The sequence below is a fragment of the Orcinus orca genome, chromosome 6 (assembly GCF_937001465.1).
Source record: "Orcinus orca chromosome 6, mOrcOrc1.1, whole genome shotgun sequence".
Classification (NCBI taxonomy): domain Eukaryota; kingdom Metazoa; phylum Chordata; class Mammalia; order Artiodactyla; family Delphinidae; genus Orcinus; species Orcinus orca.
Genome location: NC_064564.1, coordinates 14,549,093 through 14,575,829, shown reverse-complemented (window position 1 = coordinate 14,575,829; position 26,737 = coordinate 14,549,093). Strand labels below are relative to the sequence as shown.

Genomic DNA, 26,737 nt, shown 5'->3' with positions numbered 1-26,737 from the left:
GGTTCATAAGTTTTGTTTTGTTTTGTTTTAAACTAGACAGTTTAAATAATATAATGTGGAAGCTCTTGAAATCAGATTCCTCTCCACCCCTTGATTTGTTGTTGTTGCTGTTTGTTTTTGTTGCTTTTTGTTTAGTGACTTTCCTGGACTAATCCTGTAAAGTCAGTATTCTTTGTGGTGTGTGGCTACTGAAGTCTCTTCCTTGTTAGCTTAGTAGTCAGCTAATTATTGGACAGAGATTTCCTTAAATGCCTGGAACCAATAAATTTCCCAGCTTTGATGAGGAGCTTTGTACATATATTGAGGCATGCCTTTAATGCTCAGGCAGGCAGTTTATAATTCTACCTTACTCTTCACTTTCTCTTTGCACCATGTCTCAAAGTCAGCCAGAGGCAAGAGCTTAGGGCCTTCATAGTTCTTTCCTGCGATGCACGTAGACCTAGGCATGTGCACAGCCCTGTGCATGCACCTGGCCTTCTAAATTCCCAGAATTATATCAGAGCTTTTCAAAGACCCTCATAGACATCTTAAGAATTCCTCAGCTTTTTAAATATTTTGTTCAGTTCCTTGTTTGCCCCAACTGTTATCATCATCACCTCAGGCACCTGCAATATTAAATGATTGCCACTGATTGTTTTCTGCAAACCGCTTCCCTTCCTTCTCCCCTCCGAGGGAAAAGGCTATTCACACTGAATGAGGTCTGGATAAGGTCAAATAAGAATGAGCTTTGCAAATGGGAGTTTCCGGGGGGGTGGGGGGGTGCCAAACAGGTCAAATAATAACAGTTCTCTTAGAATAGTGTTTTGGGAGAACTCCAAACCTGTCTTTCCCTCTCCAGTGGCTAATAGACCATTCTTGGTTTTCACTGTGATTACAAGAATATAGTCTACTGCAATGCTGGGATGATGGGAATGAGTATAGTTCAAGTTAAAATGTCATATAGCTGGTCTTACTAAAATTTAGCTTTTTTTTTTTTTTGAATAAATACTCTTTGGATTGTTGCACACCTTTGGTTAATTTCCAGAGTTCTGAAAAAGTTGATTTTGACTTTTGCCAGTGCTTTTATGGTAGAGCAGCTTTTGCTATCATTGCGTTTTTGGGGGACTAACTTTTCAGAAGGCCTTACTCTGCCACCCACTGACATCACGCCAATTTAACAGATTTTAAAGGAAAGTCTAAGCCCCCCCCAAATTCCCCTGTAGTATTGTCCTTAAAATATAAACAGGGAAGACAAACATACAGGCATACAAGCACTGGGGAATGCAGCACCAATAAACCTGTACTGGTAAAAATTGCTTGATGAAGAAATCTTACTAACCAAAAATTAAGTTTAAAATATAAAATTTAAGCATTAAGTGAAAAGAGGACAAGGGGAATCTTTTAGGGAGCATGGAAATAATTATACACTTAAGAGCAGTGCACTCACTGTATGTAAAATATGCCTCAGTTAAAAACAAAAGCAAAAATACAGAGCTTAGGAATGGAAAAACTGAGAAACTGTATGGTAAATCCTGAATTCATTTAAATCTACAACTATGAGTAAACAACTATGGGAATTATGAGTCCAGGACAGAATGTAAATGTTGACTACACAAAAATATCTTCCAAATATCAGGAGTTGGGTGTACAGGCTGGGAAGGGAAATGGGGAAAGTATAGTATATGTATGTATATTAGTTATCTATTGCTGCATAAGAGATTACATTGACCTTAGCACCTTGAAACAACCTAAATTTTTATTCTCTCACTTAGTTTTTATAGGTCAAGCAGCTTAGACAGGTCATTCCGATTCAGGGTGTCTCAGGAGGCTACAGTCATCAGCAGACTTAACTAAGGCTTAACTAAGGCTAGGGGACTCACTTCCAAGATGCCTCATTTGCATAGCTGTTAGTAGAATGCTTCAGTTCTTTGCCACATGGATTTCTCCATGGGTCTAATTGAGTGGTCTCACAACATGGCAGCTAGCTTTCCTCAGAACCAACTATTAAGAGAGAGCAAAGCAGAAACTTTTCATGACCTATCCTTAGAAGTCACCATATTCTGCCGTATTCTGTTGTTTGCACAGACCAACCCTGAAGCAGTGTTGGAGGGGATTACACAAAGGTAGGAAGACCAAGAGGATCATTAGGAATCATCCTGGAGACTAACTATCACAGTCTGCTAATTTCCTTAGCTTTTTTAGCCAGGAGCCATTAGATACTGCCCACAAATTAGAAAACAGTGCTTCCAACCTCCCAGTGTTTTCGTATGATCCTTTTTTGTTGCTTTATTGCACTCTTAGGAACCTCATTTCCCCTATAGAAGCATTTACTAAATTTGAGTAGATCCTTCTCTCTAGTTTATTTAGATTTTTCTTCTTGTGTTAAAATCAAATCAAACTAAATTTGGTGTTTTTACATTTAAAAATTCAGCATGTAGTGTTATCTCATTTTAGTAATTATTTCTGCCTATTCTATGTCCACATATGCTTGGAGTGATCTTGTAATAAGTGCAGTTATTTATAAGTGGTAAGAATTTGGATGCTGTTTTTTTTTTTTTTTTTTTTACGGTACGCGGGCCTCTCACTGTTGTGGCCTCTCCCGTTGCGGAGCACAGGCTCCGGACGCACAGGCTCAGCGGCCATGGCTCACGGGCCCAGCCGCTCCGCGGCATGTGGGATCTTCCCAGACCGGGGCACGAACCTGCATCCCCTGCATCGGCAGGCGGACTCTCAACCACTGCGCCACCAGGGAAGCCCTGGATGCATTTTTTTTTATTAGCTTTCCTCTTAATTGTTCTACTTCCCTCTGAATTGTGTAGAATTCTTTTTATAATGAGCATGTGTTAATGTTTACAAAAAGAAAGTCAGACTCTAAAAATAAATTTTATAAGCAGCAATGGTGAGGATGTAGGGAAAAATTCTCATCACTGTTGGTTAGAATATAAAATTGGGTACAATCTTCTTTAGGGGACAATTTGGTAGTATCCATCACAAACTTAAATGCCACTCGTATGCTACGAATCAAAGTCCATTCCTGTGAATTGGCCCTAAGATATTTCTTTGTATACACAAAGATAAGCATAGAGTGTTCATTGCATCACTTATAATAGTAAAATGTTAGCAACAGTTGAAATGTCTAATAACAGGTAAATGTGTAAGTGGATTATGGTATATTTCTGATACAAAATACCATGTAGCCATTAGAATGATGAAGGTTCACAATGGGATACGTGAGAAAATTCCAAGACATTATGTGAGAAACATTGCTACTTGTTATGTATAGGATAACTCCAAATGTGTGTTTAAAAAAAAAAAACCCCAGGGCTTCCCTGGTGGCGCAGTGGTTGAGAGTCCGCCTGACGATGCAGGGGACACGGGTTCATGCCCCGGTCCGGGAAGATCCCACATGCCATGGAGCGGCTGGGCCCGTGAGCCATGGCCGCTGAGCCTGCGCGTCCGGAGCCTGTGCTCCGCAACGGAAGAGGCCACAACAGTGAGAGGCCCGCATACCGCAAAAAAAAAAAAACAAAAAAAAAACCTAAATATATATATGTACATGTTTGTGTATTAAATGCATCATAAAGAGTTTGGAAGAATTCACACCAAATAAACGGATACCTCTAGGGAATGAGAGAAGGGTTAGAGATGGAGGAAGGGCTTTTTTCTCTGCATTTGTGAGTTGTTTTTATGGAGAATGGTTGCATGTGTTATAACTTAAATTTTTTGAGACATCTCTCTCACACTGTGGAAGGTGAATTGCAGAGATGACTGCAGCTCTCAAGTAGGAAATTGAAGAAGCACATTTCACATTTTCATCTGTGAAGTGATCTTCTAATTAAAAAGGATCTGATCATGAGGATTTTGTACTTTGTGGATCTCAGATGACTTGTTCTTTTCATCAGAGTTATTTCAGTTATCTAGGCAAAAGAGGCTGAGATTCCAAACTGCTGGAATGAGGATTGGAGAGACGAAGAGAAATTTTGGAAGAGAAAGGGATTGGATTTAGTAAGCATATGAGAGTTGGGGGAAGGAGTAGAATGGAACATAAAATTGAGATGGGGGACACAGGAGGAAGAACAGATTTAAAGGAAGAGGATAATGAATCAAGTTTACTACGTTGAAGACCTGTGGGAAATTCTCATGAAACTGTCTAGCAGATGGTTTGAAAGACCAGTCTGGTGTTCTGGAAGTCATTGGTATTTAGATATTTTAAACCCTGATTGTTGATGGTTGAGATGATCGAAGGAAGAGTGTGTAGAATGAAAGAAGATGCTTAAACATGGAATCTTGGGGCACTAACATGTAAGGAGATAACAAAGCAATCCCTGAAGTTGACTGAAAAGTTGCATTGGAGAGTTGTATCCAGCATTCCAAGGATGAAGATGATGTGAGTGGGTCAGTAGTGTCACGTGCCAAAGGAAGTTGGAGGAAGAAGAAACATTTAAATTTGTAGTACTAGGGACTCTGACAAGAATGGGTTGTGGTGGAGAGCCCTCTGGTGGAAGGGAGCATAGCATTTGAGGAACTGGAAGGATGGAGCTGAAGCTCAGAAAAGAATGTGAATGAGACTGGCAAAAAGGGTTTTTCATCCTTTGAACACAATGTGATCACTTTCTTATTGGAAAGAAATTAATCAGGGGTTAGTTTTAGTCTCTTAGTGTATGAAGGTTATATGTAAATTTTTCTTTTCTTCTGCCCTGTGAAAGGTAGAAAAGAGCTTTTGAGGAGCTAAAACGTGTGGAGAATGACATTGTGTTCAGCAGTGGGAAGTAAAGGGAGTTAGGAAAATTTTCTCTGAAGGAGAGGTACCAGAGCTGACAGTAAAGAGAAGCTGCAGGGCCTTTTGACACCTAGCTCAATTGAAGTTCCAAAGACATGGACCGGCCCCAGAAGGAAAAGTTAAAGGAACCCTACCGATCAGCAAGTTGCTAACAAAGAAATATCATTGTAAAATGTATTATTGTACATATTTAATTTTTTTTTTTTTTTTTTTGCGGTACGCAGGCCTCTCACTGTTGTGGCCTCTCCCGTTGCGGAGCACAGGCTCCAGACGCGCAGACTCAGTGGCCATGGCTCACTGGCCCAGCCGCTCCGCGGCATGTGGGATCTTCCCAGACCAGGGCACGAACCTGTGTCCCCTGCATCGGCAGGCAGACTCTCAACCACTGCGCCAACAGGGAAGCCCCATATTTAATTTTTATAGTGCCTTTTCTGGAAAAACTGCTTGCTTTATTACTTTGTTTTCTTATGAAAACTGAGATTAAGTTTACAGGGAAGAAGTTCCTTGTTTGTTTCCTCCTCTCACAAAAGACTAGACAGGAGGATATTCTTTATTACCTTCTCTCCCTTTGTTTTATTAAATTAATAATTACACATAGAGAAAATTGTAGAACAACATATATTAACAGTTAACACTGATTACCCCAGAGTGGACTTGGCCAGGGAAGGCTGAAATTAACTTCTTTTCACACTTCTGTTTTGTTTAACTTAATTACAGTGTTTATAAAGCAGCCAATAAAGTGTGTAGTGTTTATAGGGAAAGGCTAAAATAAAATAAGTTAATAAATATTTGTAGACAGATTAAGAAAACGATATAGAGGTGTACAATGGAGGGAGAGTCTGCCACTCTAAATTCGTATTGTGTATCTTTGGCTATATATGAGCTTTTGTTACTGTACAAAACAACGTAGATTATGTAAAAATATATGTATTCATTAAACTATATACTTTTCCATTTATATCATGGGGATCTTTCCATATTGATACATATCCATTTGTTTTTTTTTTTAACACCTCATAGAATTTTTAAAACTTTCTTGGGAAAACTTCATTGAAATACAACATAGAGAAAAGTGTCCAGTTTAATGGCTTTTACAAAGTGAAGACACACATGTAACCACCATCCAGATCAAGATCAAGAACAGTGCTGGTCACTTCATGGGCCTTACTCATCCTACCTCCAGTAATTAACCTCCTCCCTCCTAATGACAGATAACCACTATTCTGATTGTCATCCATATACATATATATAATTGTGTCTGTTTTTAAACTTTATGTAAATTGAATCATACAGTATTGTGCGTGGCTTTTTTTACCTGTATGTGTGACTATTTTTGGCCAACATTATTTTTGTGAGATTTATCCATGTGACTTCATGTAGCAGTAGTTTTCCCTTTTTCTATTTGTTGTAGTAGTCTGTAGTAGAATACATAAATACCACAATTTATGCATTTTCCTGTTGATGGGTATTTGAGTTGTTTCAAACTGGGGACTCTGATTAGACAATGCTCATATAAGCCTTCCAGTACGAGTTTTTTGAACATATTCTTTTGAGTATGTACACATTTCTGTGGGCTGTATACCAAGAAAAGAAATTGCTAGATCATATGGTATGCGTATGTTCAGCTTTAGTAGATATTGCCCAGTTGTTTCCCAAAGGGGCCCTGACACTTTACCCTTCCGTCAGCAATGAGAGTTTCATATATGCCCTGCCAACACTTGGAGTTGATGGCTTTTTGTTTGGTTTTCTATTGTTTGGTTTTGATGGCTATTTTAGAACATTAGTCTGCACAGTATCTTATTGTATGAATATACCATAATTTACTCTCCTTTTGCTGGGCTTTTGCCCTCTTGCCCCACTATAGCACAGCCAGAACCTGGACACCTCTAATGTCTAGTAGACTCTGTGGTTTGTTCTATGTGTGATCTGACTGTTTGAGGAAGATTTAATACTGTAGGTAACAGAACCGATATATTTGGGGTTTTTTATTAGCAGATTTTCCTCAAATTCCCTCTCTTTTTGAGTAGTATGATACCAATGTAAGAATCCATGTAAAATGGTTTCATTTTGTTGACATGAAAATCAGTTTTGATTTCATGGTGGTACATGGTTGATTTCTTCACTCTTGTTAAAAACTCATGTGAGGGCTTCCCTGGTGGCACAGTGGTTAATAATCCACCTGCCAATGCAGGGGACACGGGTTTGAGCCCTGGTCCAGGAAGATCCTACATGCCACAGAGCAACTAAGCCCATGCACCACAACTACTTAGCCTGCGCTCTAGAGTCCGGAGCCACAGCTACTGAGGCCTGCGCGCCTAGAGCCCGTGCTCTGCAACAGGAGAAGCCACCGCAATGAGAAACCCGTGCACCACAACGCCGCCAGAAAAACCCAAAAAGTCATGTGAAAAATAGTATAATGTTTGAAACTAGACTTTTGGTGAAAGTATTGCTAAACATGGCCAATTTAATTATACTGAATAATTTGCATTCTCTTAGAACAAGCATACAGAGATAGCTGCCAGCACCTGTATCACATAGATCTTCAATCCATTGAAAAACTGCTGTGTGAATGATTTGAGAATATAATCTCTTCGGTTTTGGAAAGACTCTTTGAATTTCACCCTTTGAAAGTGAAAGGTGTTTCCAATCAGAGAACCATGCTTCTCAGCCCAACTTTTAACAAAACTGCCCTCCCCCATTTCTGCAAATTTTCTTTTAACGTAGGTTTTTAAAAGTACAGAAGCTAGGGGCTTGCTTTTAATGAGTTAAATGTGATAACCAGACCTCCTGGTTCTTCTTAGGGGGCGTGATTACTTCATGATAACCACTCTTTCTGTTGTGAGTTACAGCTTTAAACAGGTGCTGGCACAGGTGGTATTCATTACTATCCAGTTACCATAAGTAATTCCTTGGGAGAGTTTATATACTGTTAACCCTCTATGGTAGCTGAATGGTCTTTTGGAAAGTGCCTTATGGGTGTATAAGACAGTTTTATATTTCCTATTATTCTTTGCTTTTGCCAGTTGTGTGTTGAATTATTCATTTTGGAATAGCTATAATGACCAGAAGAAGCATGTTATTCTCATACTCTAGTAAGTTTTAGACATGCTTTTTTACCTTCCACATGGACGTCTTTCAATTTCTTATTTATTGCTTTCAAGAACTTGTTAGTAATAGCTGAAAACTACTGCTTTGTATTGTATTCAGTGTTTCGTTAAGTCTGTCAGAAGAACATCTTTACCTCTTGAGATTCCTTAAGAGGTTCTATTGTAGCATAACTCTAAAAGTCTTCCAACTGTTAGCTATCTATACTAATGAGCCTGAAAATTAATTAACAAATGAGTTAGCCTGAATGAATTAACAAATAATCCAGAAATCTTATTGAAGAGAGTATTTTCAATGACCTCTCCTTTCCCAGCCCCTCAATCTTTTTATCAGTATCAATAATGAGTAGCAAAATGTGCTGGCTTGATTTTTTTTCTTCCAAATATCTGGTAAAAGTTCTAATGTTCTAAACCAGGATCGGGGTGGAGGTGGTGATGGTGGTTGAAGGAGCACAAACTTAATCAACTTCTGACAACTGTTATTTAGATAGCTCTTCATTTATCTCACATTCATGAACCTGGTTTAGAGATTAATTTAGAGACCATTTTTAAGTCTTGGTAAATAAAATGCTTTGACCTCTTATAGATCATTTCTGAATATATATCCTTGCAGTCAGCTTTTACAAGGAAGCCCAATATTAAAAGCGTTGCTCAAGTTGCAGCTTCCTTATAGAATTAACAGAGAATAAAGTACCCAATAACCTAGAACCAACAGATCCCTCATTAACTTCCCTGTAATTGCAGTATCCACAGCAGCTGTTTCTCTTTCTCCACAGGTATCAGTCAGAGCCGGATCTCTCACTGGCTGTTGCAGCAGGGATCAGACCTGAGTGAACAGAAGAAAAGAGCGTTTTACCGATGGTATCAGCTTGAAAAGACAAACCCTGGTAAATATTTTTTCCTTTTTTTATTGCATCTGAAACGGGACAAATATAAATTAATTACTTTATTGACTCCATAATTGGGTTCCATTCCACTCCATAGTGTTCCTTGGTTTGTCTTCCCCAAGGTAGTTTCATACTTTACTGTTGTTCCTTTATGCCAAAGAACACTCTTAACTGTAAAACCTAAGCCCTGATTGTACCAATTTTTAGCTTAGTGTCTAATATTATCTAGTCATTTTCACTACTTCCTCCAAGGTGCCTCTTTGTTTTCCAGGTTATATGACATTTCTAACCATAATTTGAAAGAAAGGTCATGATAGTCAGTAGCCAATTTTTTTTCCCTCACCTATAGGTATTGGTACATATAAGATTCCATACCTAGTTTTATATGTGTTTTTGTAAATCTTGTTTTAGTTAGTAATATAAATGTAATACTTTTATTTTGTTCATGCTATACCATATCCAATGATTTATGCTAATGATTTTCTCTTTCTAATTCTAATTTTGGGTAATGAATGTGTCTTTGGGCTTTAGGGTGAAGCTGCCCTGTTGACTTTGGGGGCAGCAGTAGGTTGGAAAATAGACTGAAATCTTTAAAAAGATCACAAAAACCTTTGTGTCAGAAGTTGCCAGGAAGAGGCAAGATCTATTGCAGGATGCTTTTAATGGTGGTATATAAGTAAAATCTGAAGTTTGTGATGGACTCCCTCAATCTACACATTACACAGACTGGTGGCAGGGAGATCTGTCTCAAGTTTAACCTTGTGGTTGAACTATCTTCTGTAGTACTACAGCATTAAAGCCTTTGCTTACAGACTAAATTATCAATTCGAATATCGAGTATTGAAGGCTCTTAGCTAATAATAGCATTGGCTCTGAGGTGGAAATAATGTTATAGAGACATATTTGTGTGTGTGTATCTGTGCTTAGATTTTTTTCCCCAAAGATCACTTTGAAAGGCTCAGGCAGACAAAACAGAACAGACCGTATCAATCTCTTCGCAATGAATTTTTTAATCTACCCAGCCCCCCATTTTTTATATTTCAGATATACAGAAAAATTAAAAGACCAGCACAGCTAACACCTGTTTATCCTCTTCGTAAATACAATAATTGTTGACATTTTGCTATATTTGTTTTTCCCTATAAAATAAATAAATGAATAAATTTTAAAATGTATGTATGTGTGTATACAAACACATACTCTTTCTCTCTTCAGCATTCGTCTCCTGAAAAAAGGGTAATCGCCTACATAACCACAGCCCCTATAATCACATCTAAGAAAATTAATTTTAATTCCATAATAACACCTAATATTCAGTCCATATTCACATTTCTTTAGTTGTTGCAAGAATGTCTTTTGTAACTTTTTTTAGAATTAATTTTTTAATTGAAGTATAGTTGATTTACAATATTATGTTAGTTTCAGCTGTACAGCAAAGTGATTCAATTATATATATTTTTTCAGATTATTTTCCATTATAGGTTTTACAAGATATTGAATATAGTTCCCTGTACTATACAGTAAATCCTTGTTGCTTATATATTTTATGTATAGTACTTTGTATCTGTTAATCCTGTACTGCTGATTTATCAGCTTTTTTTCTCATTAAATAGTATGTGATTTAGGTTGACAGATTGGAATTTGTTATGTCTCTTTAGAGTCTTAAAACTAGTCACTTAAAATTTTTCTTTCATGACATAAACTTTTTAAACCATCTAACCTTATAGAATGTCTCACATTCTGGGCTTTTCTGTATCCTCCTAGTGTCGACTAACTTGTTCCTCTATAGCCTGTGTATTTCACATACACTGGAAGTTAGGATTAGAGGCTTGATTAGATTCAGGTTAAATAGTTTTTGACAGGAGTACTTCATAGATTGTTTAGGGAGGACATTTACTAATGGCTGCAGTTAACTTTGAAACACATCAAGATAAAATGAATAGGGAGATGGATATGTGATAAACTAGGTATAGTAAAATATTAGATGGTATGGGTACAGATTTTCACTATAAAATTCTTTCATTGTTGCTGTATGTTTGAAATTTTTCACAATAAAACATTGGGGCAAAATGCTTTGCAGGTAATGTATACCTCACGTTACCACATGTCAAGAGGTATGTAGTGTCAGGTAGTAGCACTACTCATGTGCTAAGTTTGATTGTTTGTTAAAGTGGTGGCCACCGGATCCTGTTTTTGCAGCTTTTAAATAATCTGTAGGGCATTACTTTGCCGCTGGATGAATAGCCTTTTCTGCAACAAGCTTTGCCAGTGGTCTTAGCGTCCATTGATGATGCTCACCTGAACCAGTTATTCTGATGGGGGATTGCAAAATGGTGATGATGTAATCTAGCATTCCTTCAATATTTACTAGCTGGCAGTTTTTCTACAAAGAGGAACTTCCCTTTTTAGATATTTTTCTAATGATATCTAGATATACAGGCAAACCTCTCAAAATAATGACTCTGTTGTTGCTGCCATTAGTTAAATGTTCTAAAACAGCACAGTTTAGTAGAAATATAATGCAAATGACATATGTAATTTAAATTATCTAGTAGCCACATTTTAAAAAGAAGAAATAGCTAAAATTAATTTTGATAATGTATCAATATTTATGCTTGTATTATCACTTCAACATTTAATCAACACTTCAAAAAATTACTGAGAGCTTTCCTTCTCTCTCTTCCTTCAGTCCTTCCTTTCTTCCTTTTTTTCTCTCTCTCTCTCTTTTTTTCCTTTTCTTTCTTTTTCTTTGAAATACAATGTGTATTTTACACTTAAAGCACATGCCATCTGCAATCAGCCATATTTCAAGTGCTCAATAACCACGTGTGGCTAGCGGCTACCATATAGGACAGCGCAGTCTAAAGACTCATGTTGAGGCAACACTTCCATCTGAGCTCTAAGCAGTCTTCCCAAAGAGCTGACTTCTCCCGTGACTCACAGCAGAGCAAATCAGATGGAAAGGAACAAAAACTTGGCACTTGGTCTGTTTAATAGAGCAGCTTAGGCTATGATATTGATAACAAGAGCTGGGCTAGGTAAATAAGGAACTGTGCCCAAGGGCTTCATAAACCTGGTCACATGCCAGCAATTGGCTACCAGGGGGAGTATCAGAGGGATTGTTAAGATGTTCCAAAATATATACAGCAGAGCAATGAAGAATTTGAAAGACAAACACAAGTCTAACTGTGCCAGGTAATCAGCCTCCATAAGAGAAGAGATTTTTGTCTCTTGGATTTGGCACTTAGATCAGTGCCTGACATGTAATCTAATCATAGCTGGTAAAGCTAAATTACCACACTGGATTTCAGGGCTGGACTTCAATCTCAGACAGGGACTGGGATACCAGGAAAATGAATTCATTACAAGCAGGAAGGCGGACTATCATGTCGGCATTGTTGTAGCTGATCTGACAGCACTGCCGACTGTGGAATACTACTATTGGAATCCAGTTTTAACAGGAAAATGGGAAAGGGCTAACAGCATTCATCCAGCTGTTAATTAGCAGGTGTTTTTTTCTTTAAGGATATAGTGCCTCCTCCTTTTAACAGTAAGTACCCCTAATTATATGCATTTGCTTTTCTATGAAGTTGCATTACCAACTGTCCCCCTGTAAAAGGACTTCCTATTTTTTATTTAAGAATCAAATCCATTCTAGTTCTGAGTTCTTTCTAGCTTCCTAGTCCAGTTCTTTGTAGTCTAGTTTCTAGTTTTCTGTAGGATGTAATTCAGAGTTAGCTGAAAAGAAGGGGATAAGTTTGTAATTGTCCAATTGGTCCTTTTTGTTGCATCAACAGTAATTGGATATTACCAGTTGAAATTTAAATTTTTAAGTTTTTCTTTGCACTTTCACCTTTATTAAAAGAGCTAATATGGTATAGAATTTTTTCTAGATAAATGCAGTTTTATTTTATTGAGTTTAAAATAACCCTTGGTTTTAGCTAAAGAATTTATTCTTATTTCATGGACACTTTGGAACTATTATATGATGATAGTTCCAAATTAATATTGTGTGATAAGATGCACTAACATTACATAAGCATCTAAGAATACCTTATCCAGTGTCTAGTCAGTATTCACTTTTATATAATACATCAGAATTTTCTTTGCAAGTCATTGCAGAGGTGATTGGAATCCAACTAAATGTCCCTCAGTCGAGAAGTGGTTAAATAAATTATGGTATATCTGTATAATGGAATACTGTGGAGGCTATATAGCTTTTTTTTTTTTTCTTTTTTTGCGGTACATGGGCTGCTCACCGTTGCGGCCCCTCCCGCCGCGGAGCACAGGCTCCGGACGCTCAGGCCCAGCGGCCACGGCCCATGGGCCCAGCCGCTCTGCGGTATGTGGGATCCTCCCAGACCGGGGCACGAACCCGTGCCCCCCGCATCGGCAGGCAGACTCCCAACCACTGCGCCACCAGGGAAGCCCTATATAGCAATTTTTTTAAAGGTGGCTTTATATGAATTGAATTTATATGTAGGAATATCAAATTCATCAGTGAATAAAGTAAGGTAGAAAACAATGGATATAGTATATTGCCATTTATGTAGGGAATACACACACACACACACACACACACACACACACACACACACACACATGATTATATAAACTTGGAACATCTCTGGAAGGGTATATTAGGAACTGATAAGAATAGCTCTGTGGCGGAGAACTGAGAGAAGGGGAGGATGGGAGTGGCAGGGACACTGTTAACTATGTAACCTTTTGGTGTCTTTCTAAATTTTATTCCATGCACTTGTGTTGTATATTTCAAAAATACATATAAAGTGTAATGAATATAAGAGAGGGAGGGAGGCAAAGAGGGAGAGAGGCAAAAAAAGAAATTAATCTACCTTGTTAATAGCTTTTAAGATATAAAACAACTGAAGAACCTAGGTTTACATAGTTCAGACCTGCTTTTGAGAGGCAGTTAGGTAGAGAAATTAAGATGTCAGTGATTTTTATCGATAGTTCTTTTATTTCATGTTTTTTCTCTGTCCAGGACAGATAGCTCATTGGAAGAAATGTAAATGGTACCATCACTTTGCATATATTCTGAGAAAAAATGCAAAATTAAGGACACTCACACGGTGAAAAAGTACTTTTTTTTCCCTCTAAATTTAAGCATTTAGAAAAAAAACAAAAAGTATTTGTACATTCTGTGCCTTTATCCCTGGGCTCAGAGCATTTCTCTCTGTATACGTTGATTGATGTTCTTCTCTTTTTCAACCTCTTCACTCTGGATCCATTTGAATAGGTTTTTTTAGTCTCTCTTTTAGTGGACTCAGCAAGAAAAATAATAGAGTGCATATTTAGGTTATTTTTACTGATAATCCTATAGCTACAGTGTAGTTCTCTGCTAAACAGACCAATCACCAGAATTTCCCAGCATAACCTAAAGCCTGCCAAGGCTTATGAATAAAATAGGCTGATGGAAACTGATCAAATACATTTTATCTTGTTTCTTATGAAAACATTTACAAGAAAATGCCTATTTTTAAAAAGCAGTGAGTACTAAATTCAGTATGGTTGATATCAAGAGCCCCTTTATTTAATCAAATTAAGCTCAACAGTCCTCTCTCTTGTCTAATTTAAACATTACTATAGCAGACAGGGTTTGATGAGTTCTTCTTGGCTCATGGCGGTGATTCTGCATATTTCTAAATTAAACAATTAAATAAAGTTTGCACATGAAGTAAATTTGGAGAGCAGAGTATGCCTCCTCCCTTCACTGTTGCAGGGAGTAGAGCCTCAGGGAAATCATGTTTATGATGTGGGGGAAGATGAAAAATTACTTTTGGAGAAGCTAGTGTCTATGAATGGAGCAGTAATAACATGCTTGTAGTCATTCTTTTATTAGCTGATTGGCAAAGGCTCACCCAAAAGTAACCCTGATAAGCAAGAAAATGACTATAGATGCAAAGAGAACAGTTACCAAAATGTTAAAATCTATCAGCAAATTAGGAAGAGTTTTGTTTTCTCTGGGTTTAGATCTGCTAGATAAATCTGCAATATTTTGTCTTAATGGGGACCCAGATATAATGTGGAGAAAAAAACGTTTCTGTAGAGAACACAGGTAACACGCTTCCTATAGGGAAGAAAATAGTGGGTTCTTTAGCCAATCTAGAATGCCTGTATTTTACTTCAGAGGGATTTAAATTCTTAGATACATTGTTCCTGCATAATTGTGAACCCATTCTTGGGTTATTCATTGCTCTCCATCTGTTTCAACCAAAGCAAGAGGAACAGGTTTCTAGAACAAATCTGTTGTAGTGTTTCCAGAGTTTTTCTTGTGCTTTTTTTTTTTTTTTTTTTTTTTTGCCACGCGGCTTGCGGGATCTTAGTTCCCCAAACAAGGATCGAACCCATGCCCTCGGCAGTGAAAACGCAGAGTCCTAACCACTGGACCACCGGGGAATTAATTTCCTCTTCTGCTATTTTTTTTTTTTGCGGTACGCGGGCCTCTCACTGTTGTGGCCTCTCCCGTTGCGGAGCACAGGCTCCGGATGCGCAGGTTCAGCAGCCATGGCTCACGGGCCTAGCTGCTCCGCGGCATGTGGGATCTTCCCGGACCGGGGCACGAACCCGTGTCCCCTGCATCGGCAGGCGGACTCTCAACCACTGCGCCACCAGGGAAGCTCCCTCTTCTGCTATTTTTAAATACTACTACATTGAAAAAGAAAAAGGAACAAGACAAAAACCTCAAAAGAAATATGATAATATTATGTTTCAAATTAAGTATGTTTACAAGTTTGAAATTATTCGGAGTTTCCACCTTCTATGCATAAATTGCCTTGATTTCTTTTAAAGTAACCAGGCCATTACTTACTTCTCTTCTCTTTTTTTTCCTCCTTCCCTCTCTCCCCCTTTCTTTGACTTCCTGACCAATTTTATTTCATCTAAGTTTCCTTTTTATAGAAAACCTGGACAATACAGGATATTGTAAAGAAGCATAGTTATATTACCAATAAACCCTAATACCAGGGAAGAACCATTATTATCAGTTGGCTCATTTCCTTCAACCTCATGACTCAGTTAAGATTCTTTGTATTCTTTGTTTTATTTGTGCCCATTTATCACTCTAAGAAAGCATGCCATAGTTACAGATATGGCCTACTAGTAGCAACTTACTGACCTATTTCTCACCCTCCACCCAATGAAGCCCTGAAACCCTCTATCCTTTTACCAGAGCCAGACCTTGGATGAGAGGACCTGGCTGCCTTAACCAGGTCATTTCTACCTCTGTCTTTATTAGCCATGGTAGCAAGTTTGGCTCCGTTTTGGACCTTTTATCATGGCTGTAGAATAAAGCTTATATAATCTAGCTTAGGTAGATTCCAGAGCCCTCATTATACTTTCAATCCTGCTTGCATCCCGAAAAGTACCAAAACAAGGAGTTTGAAACCCTCTAGACCCATAGTTACTTCTTACGCCTAAACTTTGTTAACTTTGAATTGAGCCCAGACCTAATTGCCAAGTTATTTTGGCAGAATGGAACCCTCTTTCTTGAACTACCTAAAGAAAGGTTTCAGTTTAGAGTTTCATAGTGTGTAGGACAGGAATTTTTTAAATCAGGGGTTAGCAAACTCTTCCTGTAAAGGGCCAGATAGTAAATATTTTAAGCTTTGCAAGCTGTGTGGTCTCTGTCACAGCTACGCAACTCTGCATTATAGTACCAAAAAGAGACAATGTGTAAATGAACGAGTGTGGCTGTGTGGCAGTGTGGCAGAAGACCAGAATGTGCCACACCTTTTAAGCCAGTAGGTCTCTAATGTGTCGGTGACACACTTGCCCATTTGAGGAAGAGGTCAGATATTTACTTTACATCACACATGACAGGAAATCATATATCTATTAAGAGTTCAAACAAAAGTAAAAACTATAAAAGTATTCTGAGTTATATAAAATGCATTGACCATAAAAGAACAGATTAACAGATTTGACTGTACAAAAATTAAGATCTCGAAACATCATAAATAAAAAGATGAATGAAAAGCTGGAGAAAAATAGTTGCAATCTATATGACTAGCAATTGGTATGGTATCTACACACCAATAAGAGGAATAACTCAAAAGAAAAAAGGACAAAAGATATAAATTCACAAGAGAAGTAATTGTCAGAAACAGGAAAAGATGCTCATTCTTACTAATAGTGAAATCTTTATATATTAAAGAGAATTTTTTGTCTGCCAGATTTATAAATGTGAATAATTAATAACACATACTAATAATAGTGTGTCAGGGAATTGGGGAAATAAACAACTGGAGGTGGTTGTGATGTCTTATATTAGTTCTATATTATTGTGTAACAAATTACCCTACAGGTTACGAGCTGAAAACAGCAAACATTTATTATCTCACAATTTCTGTGGGTCAGGAATTCAGGAGCAGCTTAGCTAAGGAGGTTCTGGCTCAGAGTTCTCATGACATTATAGTCGAGCTGTCAGCCAGGTCTGCAGTCACCAGGGCAGGACAGTCTGCTTCTAAGGTCACTCCCATGAGTCTTGGAAAGCCCCAGGTCGTTATTGCCTATTGGCCAGAGATAGCAGGTCCTCCACATGGGCCTGGCCATTGTCTTGCTGAGTGTTCTTGCTACATGGCAGCTAGTTTTCCCCTGAGCAAGTGATCTAAGAGCCAGAGCAGCAACACAGACACCACAGTGTATTCTACAGTCTAATCCCTGAAAGTGGCATATCATTACTTCTACCATATGTTATTGGTCACATAAACTAATCCTGGTACAACGAGGTGAATACCAGGAGTTGGCAATCCTTAGGAGCCACCTTGGAAGCTGGCTACCACACAACTATATTAGGGCTGTATGTCTAGGGCCTTATTTCTGTCAGCTGGGTTCTACACTTCTCCACATGGTGTCTGCTGCAGCTAGAATGTCCAAACTGGCTTTTTTCCTCAAATGTCTGGCACCTGGGTGGGTTTCACAGGAGCACCTGGAGGCAGACTGGGCATCTTTCACTCCACGTGGCTAGCTTTGGCTTCCTTACAACATCGTGGTCTCAGGGTAGTCATACTTCTTATATGGCAGCTGGCTTCCCCCAGAACCAGCATTCCAGGAGATCTAGTCAGAAGTTGCAAAGCTTCTTATGACCTAGCCTCAAACTATGTCCATGTTGTCAAAAGGCGTCACAGGACCAGCTCAGATTCAGGGGCATGATTACCAGGAGGTGTGACTTATTGTGAAGGGCCATCCTTGGAACCTATCCCAGGGAATTATGCTTAGGAGAGATGATGCTGGCTTACTCTAAAGTGGTAGCAGTGAAGGTAATATAAATTCGTCTGATTCTGGATATAGTTTGAAGATAAAATTGACAGGATTTGCCTGTGCATTAGATATATAGTAGGTGGGGAAAAATAGCAGAGGCAAAGGTGAGTCTGAGATTTTTGAGCTGAGCAATTTAAAGAATAGGGATGCCATTTACTTGAATGGGAGAGAATGCAGGACAACAGGTTTGGAAAGGAAAATCGGGATTGGTTGAAATATTGGACATCTGTATGAGACAGTGCATATAAAGATGTAGCCATTAAGGGGACATCAAGAAACAAATCTGTGTGTAGTAAAGTAGAAATGCTACCCTTGGTATTAATTGCAAGGTACAATAAATAGAGTATAATTCCTGTTATGAAGAAAGAAATATATGCATACATGCATTATCACCAGTTCAGGCTGAGAAAAGTCTAGTCTGATTTAGTAAAATATCTCAATTGTACATTTTTTTCCATTGGTTTTATTACATTCAATAGGTAAAAAAATAGTATAGCATTAACAGGTAGTAGACTTATGGAGATCTGAATTAGTTAATAGACTAAAAACATATCAAATATCATCTCTTCTTTTGATGCTATATTTGACTTTTTTTTAAAGCGTTTGCAACAATTAGTGTTATTTTAAATTCATCTCCTACCTGCATACATTGATTAAAGGGCTCCATTTTCTCAACAACAAGAAGTCTTTTGAATGGTAATGAAAGGTTCTGAACGTGTAGGATATATTGTTCAGAAAGATTAAAACTGTCAAGTAGGAATTTCAAGAGAAATTTTTCAGAGGAAGATACTCTGATTAAGGGTTGTCACTGGGCCAAAGACCGTATGTCCTTATTCCCCTGAAGAGATAGATTTTGAGCTTTGTTTCAAAAATTGACATAAACAAAGATAAAAGACAAATGACTAACTGAAAAAAATGACATTTAAAATAATTAATAATGGGGGAGTTCCCTGGCGGTGCAGTGGTTAGGACACTGCACTTTCACTGCTGAGAGCATAGATTCAATCCCTGGTCGGGGAACTAGGATCCTGCAAGCCACGCAGCGTGGCAAAATAAAATAAAATAAGCAAAGTAAAGTAAAATAGATAGACTTTTTAAGGAAGAGTTTTTGTCTCCTTGGATTTTTATTTTGGTCAAATAATGTTTTTAAAATATAAATACCAAATGTATTGGGCCTGCAATTTCCAGTGAAGGGGCAAAAGTTTATTGTTGATTTCATGATATATTTGTCATATTGGTTTTAGTAAATTGCAAGATATTTGCCCAAAAAAGTCTCATTTATTTCAGGAGCTACACTAAGTATGAGACCCGCCCCCATTCCAATAGAGGACCCGGAATGGAGACAAACGCCTCCTCCAGTCTCAGCTACATCTGGCACCTTCCGACTGCGACGAGGGAGTCGATTTACCTGGAGAAAGGAGTGCCTGGCTGTCATGGAAAGGTACATGTCTCCTTTTCCTAGGAGCAATCTCCCAAACTTAGGAAAGAGAAACTTAGGATAGATTTGGACACTTTTCATTTCAAACAAGTAATTTGAGATCTAGGTTTTATCTCTAAAAGTATTTTGGAGTACTTTAAGTGCTGTATTATTGAAATAAAACGATCTTACCATTGAGAATTCATAAAACCAGAGTTAGTATCTATCAATATAATTTTTGTCCTCAGTAATTTAAGAAACTTTAGAATAATTTTTTTGAGTTTAGATCTTTGTATTATGTTTTAGAAAGACTCTTTGAAGTCTTATTTTCATAAAAAATATTAAATAATTGTGTAGGAGGCCACTGAGACTTAACTTTCTTTGATAAGGAGTATAGCCTAGATGAGCTTAGTCCCAGAGGTTAGAAGTACATGTTTTTGACTTTGATTTCATATCCTCTGACTCTAGCACCAGTACCTGATCCATAGTGGTGCTTTTTTTTATTTTAATTTTTTTTTTTTTTTACAGTTTAAAAAAAAATTGAGTTATTTTTTTGTCTGCATTGGGTCTTGGTTGCCGCACGCAGGCTTTCTCTGGTTGCGACGAGCAAGGGCTATTCTTCATTGTGGTGCACGGGCTTCTCATTGCAGTGGGTTTCTTATTGGGGAGCATGGGCTCTAGGCGCGAGGGCTTCAGTAGTTGCAGCACGCAAGCTCAGTAGTTGTGGCTCGACGGTTCTAGAGCACAGGCTCAGTATTTGTGGCGCACGGGCTTAGTTGCTCCGCAGCATGTGAGATCTTCCTGGACCAGGGATCAAACCTGTATCCCCTGCATTGGCAGGCGGATTTTTAACCACTACGCCACCAGGGAAGTCCTGGTACTCAGTACTTTTTAAACTTGAATTTGACCTTAGCTTCAGTTTTTCCTATTGGAAATCATATAAGTTAATTAAATGTGGTTATGAAATGTTCAATATATTTAGGGTGGATCCTATAGTATAATTATCCTTTTAGTCTCCTACCTGTAAGTAATGTTTACAGAATCTTGGTTTGATGGAGTTTATATGCAATAAGGTAGTAATTTTCTATTAGAAAAGTATTTACTTCCGAAGATTAAAATGTAGAGAAAAAGAATATATTAGGCAGAGGTGAAAACAATTGAACTTTTTCATATTGTGATTTCTCAATAATTTAAATAATAGAAAAGAGTGGAATTGAATGTTTAAAACTAGATTTAAATTCTAAGCATGTACATATTTACACTGAGCCAGCTTCACATTTTTTTTCCTATTATCTAATCTGACCAATCGAATGGTATACTGAAAAGAGCATTTGGCTCAGAGTCAGAAGACCTGAAGCCTGATTTTGGCTTTGCCATTAACCAGCTGTGTAACTTTGTTCAGGTCAGAAATTCTGAGCTTTAGCTTCCTTATCTCTAAAATATAACTTGTTCTGCACATATAAACTTCGATTAACCAGGTAGTTTTTCCCTGAGGAAGAATTCCAACTAATAAATGGAAAAAAGATGATTAGAGTATCATTATTATCAGACAATAATCATTGATAGCTGCTAACTTCCCATAAAGATATACAAGGAGGTATTATGTACTTAGAGGATGTTAAGACACCACCTACAGAGTATTCTTTCTAACAAAATTGAAGCTGAATCAAATCGAATTTCTAGATCCAACTCCAGGTTTTTAGGAAATATGGAACAAAATTCTGTTAACACCACAAGGGTTTAAGTCAACCAGATTCATGGTGTGAGAGACCCTAAGAATAATAACTCAGTTTCTTCAAGTGTTTATTTTTTTTTAAATCTTCAGACAGTTGAAGAAATTTGAACACTGGATAAATAGTGGTTCTTGTTTCAGTTACGATAATGGTCACTTATATGTAAACGGTGCTACATTTATAAAAATTAGAGTTCTTGTCTTTTAGAAACGTATTAAAATGTATAATAATATGATGAAGTGATATCTGGGATTTACCTCAGAATAACACAAGGCGTAAAGGCAGGGGCAAGGGTGTGTATAAAACGAGTGGTATCAGTAAATTACTGATTTCTATAGTTAGGTGATGTTTACCTGGGGGTTCATAGTATGGTTCTCTCCACTTTGTATGTATATTATGTGCGTGTTAAAGGATGCTCTAAATTTTGGATCAAATCACATGGAACTAGGAGAAATGTAAAGCCTTCATGTATCACAAAAACTCAACTACATGATGTTATCTAATAGTAACATTTACTTAATAAATATTTGATTGTCACTGTAGTGACAGCAGTACAATAGTGAACATTGCAAACTCCCTCCTAAAGAGTCAGGTTGGAGAAACAGAAGTTAATGAAACAGTCATACAAATCAAGGTAAAATTGCAATTGTAATACATGTAGGAAAGGAAAGGTACATTGTGCTTCAAGATCTTGCATTGATTAAGAGAGGATGTGGTGATTTAATTAGGTCAAAAGGAAGGGGGAAAATATTGCAGATAGAAAGGAGAGCTATAGTCATCTAGAACTGTGCTGTCTGATCATGGCCACCTGTGGCTATTTAGATTTAAATTATATAAATTTTTAAAAATTTAAAATTCAGTTCCTCAGTCACACTAGCCACATTTCAAGCGCCCAGTAGTCATATATGGTTACTGACTATAGTTTTAGACAACACAGATATGTAACATTTCTATCATCACAGAAAATTTTGTCAGACAGCTCTAATACAGAACAACTGTATCTCATCCCCAGTAGAAAAACAGTGGTTATATTTGACCCATAATGATTTGTTTCTATTTTTCTCTTTACTCAAAATTTTAAGGAAATACAAATATAAATTAAAAAGTAAACATTAAGTACATTGAAATATTTTAGAAAATGTCCTATGTGACCATGACAGAAACAGATAAATATTTCACTGATTCACATAACAAAAGTATTGTGCTTCTGCATCCTTTTCCACATCTGGCCCTGCTTTTCAGAGTACAAGATTTAATAATTCATTGTTTATAATGATGGGTCTTTTCTCTCTAATTAGCATTCATTCATTCATTCACCTGTTCATTAAACATGTATTTTTACACATGGCATTTGGTCTCTTGAGTCGCTTAATTTTAACAGTTTCTTATACATACGTAAACACACATACACAGACACACGTTTTCCATGCTGTTTATTTGTTAAAGAGACCATGATATTTTGTCCTGTTGATTTTCCCACATTTTAGATTTGGCCAGTTACATCCTCTTACTGTCTCATTATATGACCCCATATTTTCTGTAGACTGATAGTTAGATCTAGAGCCCTGATTAGATTCTGGTTCAGTTTTTTGGCACATAACTGGTACTTTGTTCTTCCTATTACATTGTATAAGGAGACGCATAATGTCTGGTTGTCTCCCATTTTTAGTAACTATAAGGTTAATCAGTAGATTCAGCGCTATCATCCTGATCCACTTATTAGAAAGGTCCCCATGCACAGCATAGTTTAGGGCAGTGATTCTTAACCTTGGCTGCATATTAGGATCATCTGGGAGCTTTAAAAAACACCAGTGAGACTGTACCCCTGACCAACTGAATTGTAATCTCTGGGTGGGGGACCTAGGCAGAGGTATATTTGGAAAGCTCCCAAGTGATTCTAAAGGGCACTCAGGATTGAGAACCACTGTTTTGTATCCATTGATGATTTTTTCCTAGTCACTTTCTTCATAAGAGGTTTGCAAAATGGTTATATTCCAATTTTTTTTACTTCTTCTGCACTGATAAGCTCGAGTTCTTCTTCTATAAAGAAGAACTTTCCTCTCATTAACTCTTTAGTTGCCCAGAAATATATTTCCTCACAAACTTGGGGAGGTACTATGATATAAGCAATTATAGAACTGGGGAATGAATGCTATTATGAAAATGGGTAATTAAATTTATGGGATCATATGAGATGCCGGCAAGCAGAGGAGAGAGTCAGGAAGACTTTACCAAAGTGGTGACATTTTGGCTGCATTTTGATGGATGATGGATAGGAGTTCACCAGTTAGACAGTCATAGAAAGGATAGTATGATGTTAGGAGATTCTCTGTGGCGGAAGATAGGGTTTTTCATCAGGAGCATCTCTACTTTGATTATACAGGACTTAGTCATACTATGCACTCTATAATTAATAAGACCATGCTTAATTATACCATAGCTTTGGTGTTCAGGCTTTATCATAAAGGAGATTGCACCTGATCAGATTAGTCTGTTAGATAACTTTAGTAGGGGTATGGAAGATCGGCAAGAAATCAGCCAGCTAAGTATGCATTTGAACTTATACCAGATGCCTAAAGCCGAGGTAAAATAAATGTAAGTCGTAGTGTCTGCCCTCATATATCTTAAGATAATAATAGTTTACATTTCAGTAGGATTTTACAGTGTATAATTATTAATCTTATTGATAATTATTCTATATGATAAGTGAGCTTATTTAATCTTCACGATTCTGTACTGTGGATATCTTATTATTTATAGTTTATATATAAGAGCCTCAGAGAAAAGAAGTGACTAGCTTATATGTAAATGGGTTGAGGAGCGATAGATGGAGGCTGTTAGGGTAATCTGTGCATCAGTGATGAGGGCCCAAGCTATAATATTAAAGCAAAGGGCAAGAAAGTGGATAGAAGATAATAGATATCAGAAAAAATTTGAAGAAAAGAACAACCTAAGCTAGTCACAGATTGAACATAGAGATGACAGAGCAGGAAGTGTAAAAGAGAGTTTAGCCATGGTGATGGTCAAAGAGCATTCATCTGGGAGACAACATCTGTACCATTAGAAAATGGTTTGACTTTGGGCAAATCATTTAATACCTCTTAACCCCAATTACTGTATTTATAAAAAGAAGAGTTAAGTACTATGATAGAGTGAAAAGTCAGAGTCATAGAGACTTAGGGTTTAGTCCTAGTTTCACCTTACATTAATCTTTAGGAATTTCAGTTTTCTGTAAAATGAAGTTGGTTATTATGAGAAGAGTTACGAGAGTTACGTGAGATAATATATGTAAAGCACATAGTAGAATGCCTTTCTCATAAACAGTATTGAACAAATGTTCCCTTTCTACCTAAATTCCTTTCACTTAGAGCTTTGACTGTGAAATCACCTCAAGATTTCTGTGCTAGGAGGTTTCAGTGGCTCTAGAAATGAAGATTTAGGAGTCGTCAATATAGTAGGTGTAGTTAAAGCCATGAGTAAGAATATACCCTGTTTAAATTCATCTCTTCTGTTTCTACATTTTTGCTTATGCTGTGTTCATGTTTTTGCAGCTAAATATGGCTCCAGAAAAACTTAAAACCCTTCTGACTGATCTCATTTTAAATTCATGACCATGAACCTCAAGTGAGTCTTTAATTCTGCCAGACAATCATACTATACCTTCCTGGTTCATTCTTTCCCACTCTCCTAAATAATTATTTCACACTTTGTTCTCTCTGCAAACTCCCCATCCTCAGTCTCATGATGATCTTTCTATTTAAATGACGAAAGTGAAGGACTCAGGAAAATTTCACTAACTACCCACCTGTTTGCATGTAACACACACATACTATTTTCCTACCCCTTACCATCCCCAAAGCACTTCAGTAATATTTCCTAGCACATAACTTAGTGGTGCCTGCCTGGCTTACAGTAGATAGATAGATATATATCGATCCCCCTTTTTTTGGCCTTTTCCACTTCTCTGACCTCATTGCATTGTCTGTACCACATATTTGACTTTTAAAATATCTAGTTCCAGAAACATTTATTGTCACAAAGGACAATACTGTATGATTCCCTTTATATGAAATATCCAGTTTAAGTAAACCTATAGAGAGACAGAACGTAGATATGTGGTGTCTAGGGCTGGGGAGGTTAGGGATATTGTAGGGGAGGACGAAGGCTAAGGAGTGTTGGGTTTCTTTTTGGGGGTGATAGAAATTTCTAAAATTGTGATAATTTTCACACAACTCTGAATATGCTAAAAGCTATTGAATTATAAATGGGTGAATTTGGGGGTATGTGAATTTTATCTCAGTATAGCTGTTTTTTTAAAGAAACAGTTATTTAGTACAGTATTGGGAGTTCCACATATATTTATCCTCCACATTTAAGCCTCATAACAGTCCTGGTTTCTTCTTTTTCTAATGAGGCAGCCAAGGCTCTAAGAGGTTGAATACCTTCCCAGGACCACAAAGCTAATAAGTGGCCCAGCCACATGTCGACCTTTAGACAGAGCTAACCATGGATTTGAGTTTTCCTTATTAACTAAGAGGGGTATATTTTTATTTGGGTGTACACTGTTTTTAATGTATGGATTTGACCCTTATTAACTCTGACGTCTGATGCCACTAGATTAACATGTGATGTAACCTTCTATTTGCTTAAGAACATATGGAGATTGTAAAGAGGGAAAGATAAAACAAAAATGGAAAAATGATAATTGTTGAAGCTGGATAATAGGTACATGGGGGTTCATGGGTATAGTATATTTGTGTAGTTTTGAAATTTTCCATAAAGATTTTTGTTGTTATTATTTAAAGGGGACTTGACTAGATTTTAATGGGCAAAGTAGAATTAGATAATTGACTAATTTATTCATTCAGTCATTTATTTATAGAGCATCTGTTATGTGCTAGCACTGAGCTAGGCTAAACTCAAGTAGTTTACATATTCACAAGGGGAAGGAGCGACATCTATATTGTATGTCTGAAATACCTGCATGTACAAATAATATAATGTAAGACTCAAATGTGATTTTTATTCAGCAAACCTAACTGTTCCTTTGTTCATTCAATAAAGTACTTACTAGGTATGAGGCAAAGTGCTAGGGATGGAGCGAAGGGATACATTTAAGGGTGAAGAAGTAAAGGATGATGATGAACCTAGCAGAACTGGATAGTCTTTAGAGTTTATGGTCAGAAGTTGTGGAGACCTTATGGCCTAAAATCAAAGCTTCTGATGTACTCTTTCCTTTTTAACCTTTCTGCCGTTCGGACTGGGTATTCTTTCAGCTTTGGAGACAGGTATGTCTTTGGAGTGTTTGGATATTTGACCAGGACACAAAAGCGTGAGACCTGGCTATTGTACCTATTCTGGTCTCAAGGGAGAAAGATGAAAGAAACCTTCGAATTGCCATATATAGGTTTTTCAGCCCAGTTAAGCAAGATTGAAAGAGAAGCAACAACTTGAAGAAGGCTTTGACTAGATACAGGAATAAATAAGAGCACCCTGTGACATATAGAAGCAATAGAGTATAATGCTTAAGAGTACCCACTTTGGAACCAGATCTC

The 26,737-nt window shown here is 37.3% G+C and overlaps 1 protein-coding gene across 14 annotated transcripts in view; it reads left to right on the top strand.

The window, feature by feature from the left end:
• The window catches only part of HMBOX1 (homeobox containing 1), a 176,637-nt gene that overhangs the window by 119,270 nt on the left and 30,630 nt on the right, over positions 1-26,737 (top strand). For all 14 annotated transcript variants that reach the window (XR_007478013.1, XM_012533333.3, XM_033429849.2 and 11 more), the window contains 2 exons: positions 8,640-8,750; positions 19,320-19,473. Coding sequence is in view for 13 of the 14 variants with exons in the window: in XM_012533333.3 (XP_012388787.1) it covers positions 8,640-8,750; positions 19,320-19,473 (265 nt within the window). In the remaining variant the exon portion in view is untranslated. The remainder of the gene's footprint in view (positions 1-8,639; positions 8,751-19,319; positions 19,474-26,737) is intronic.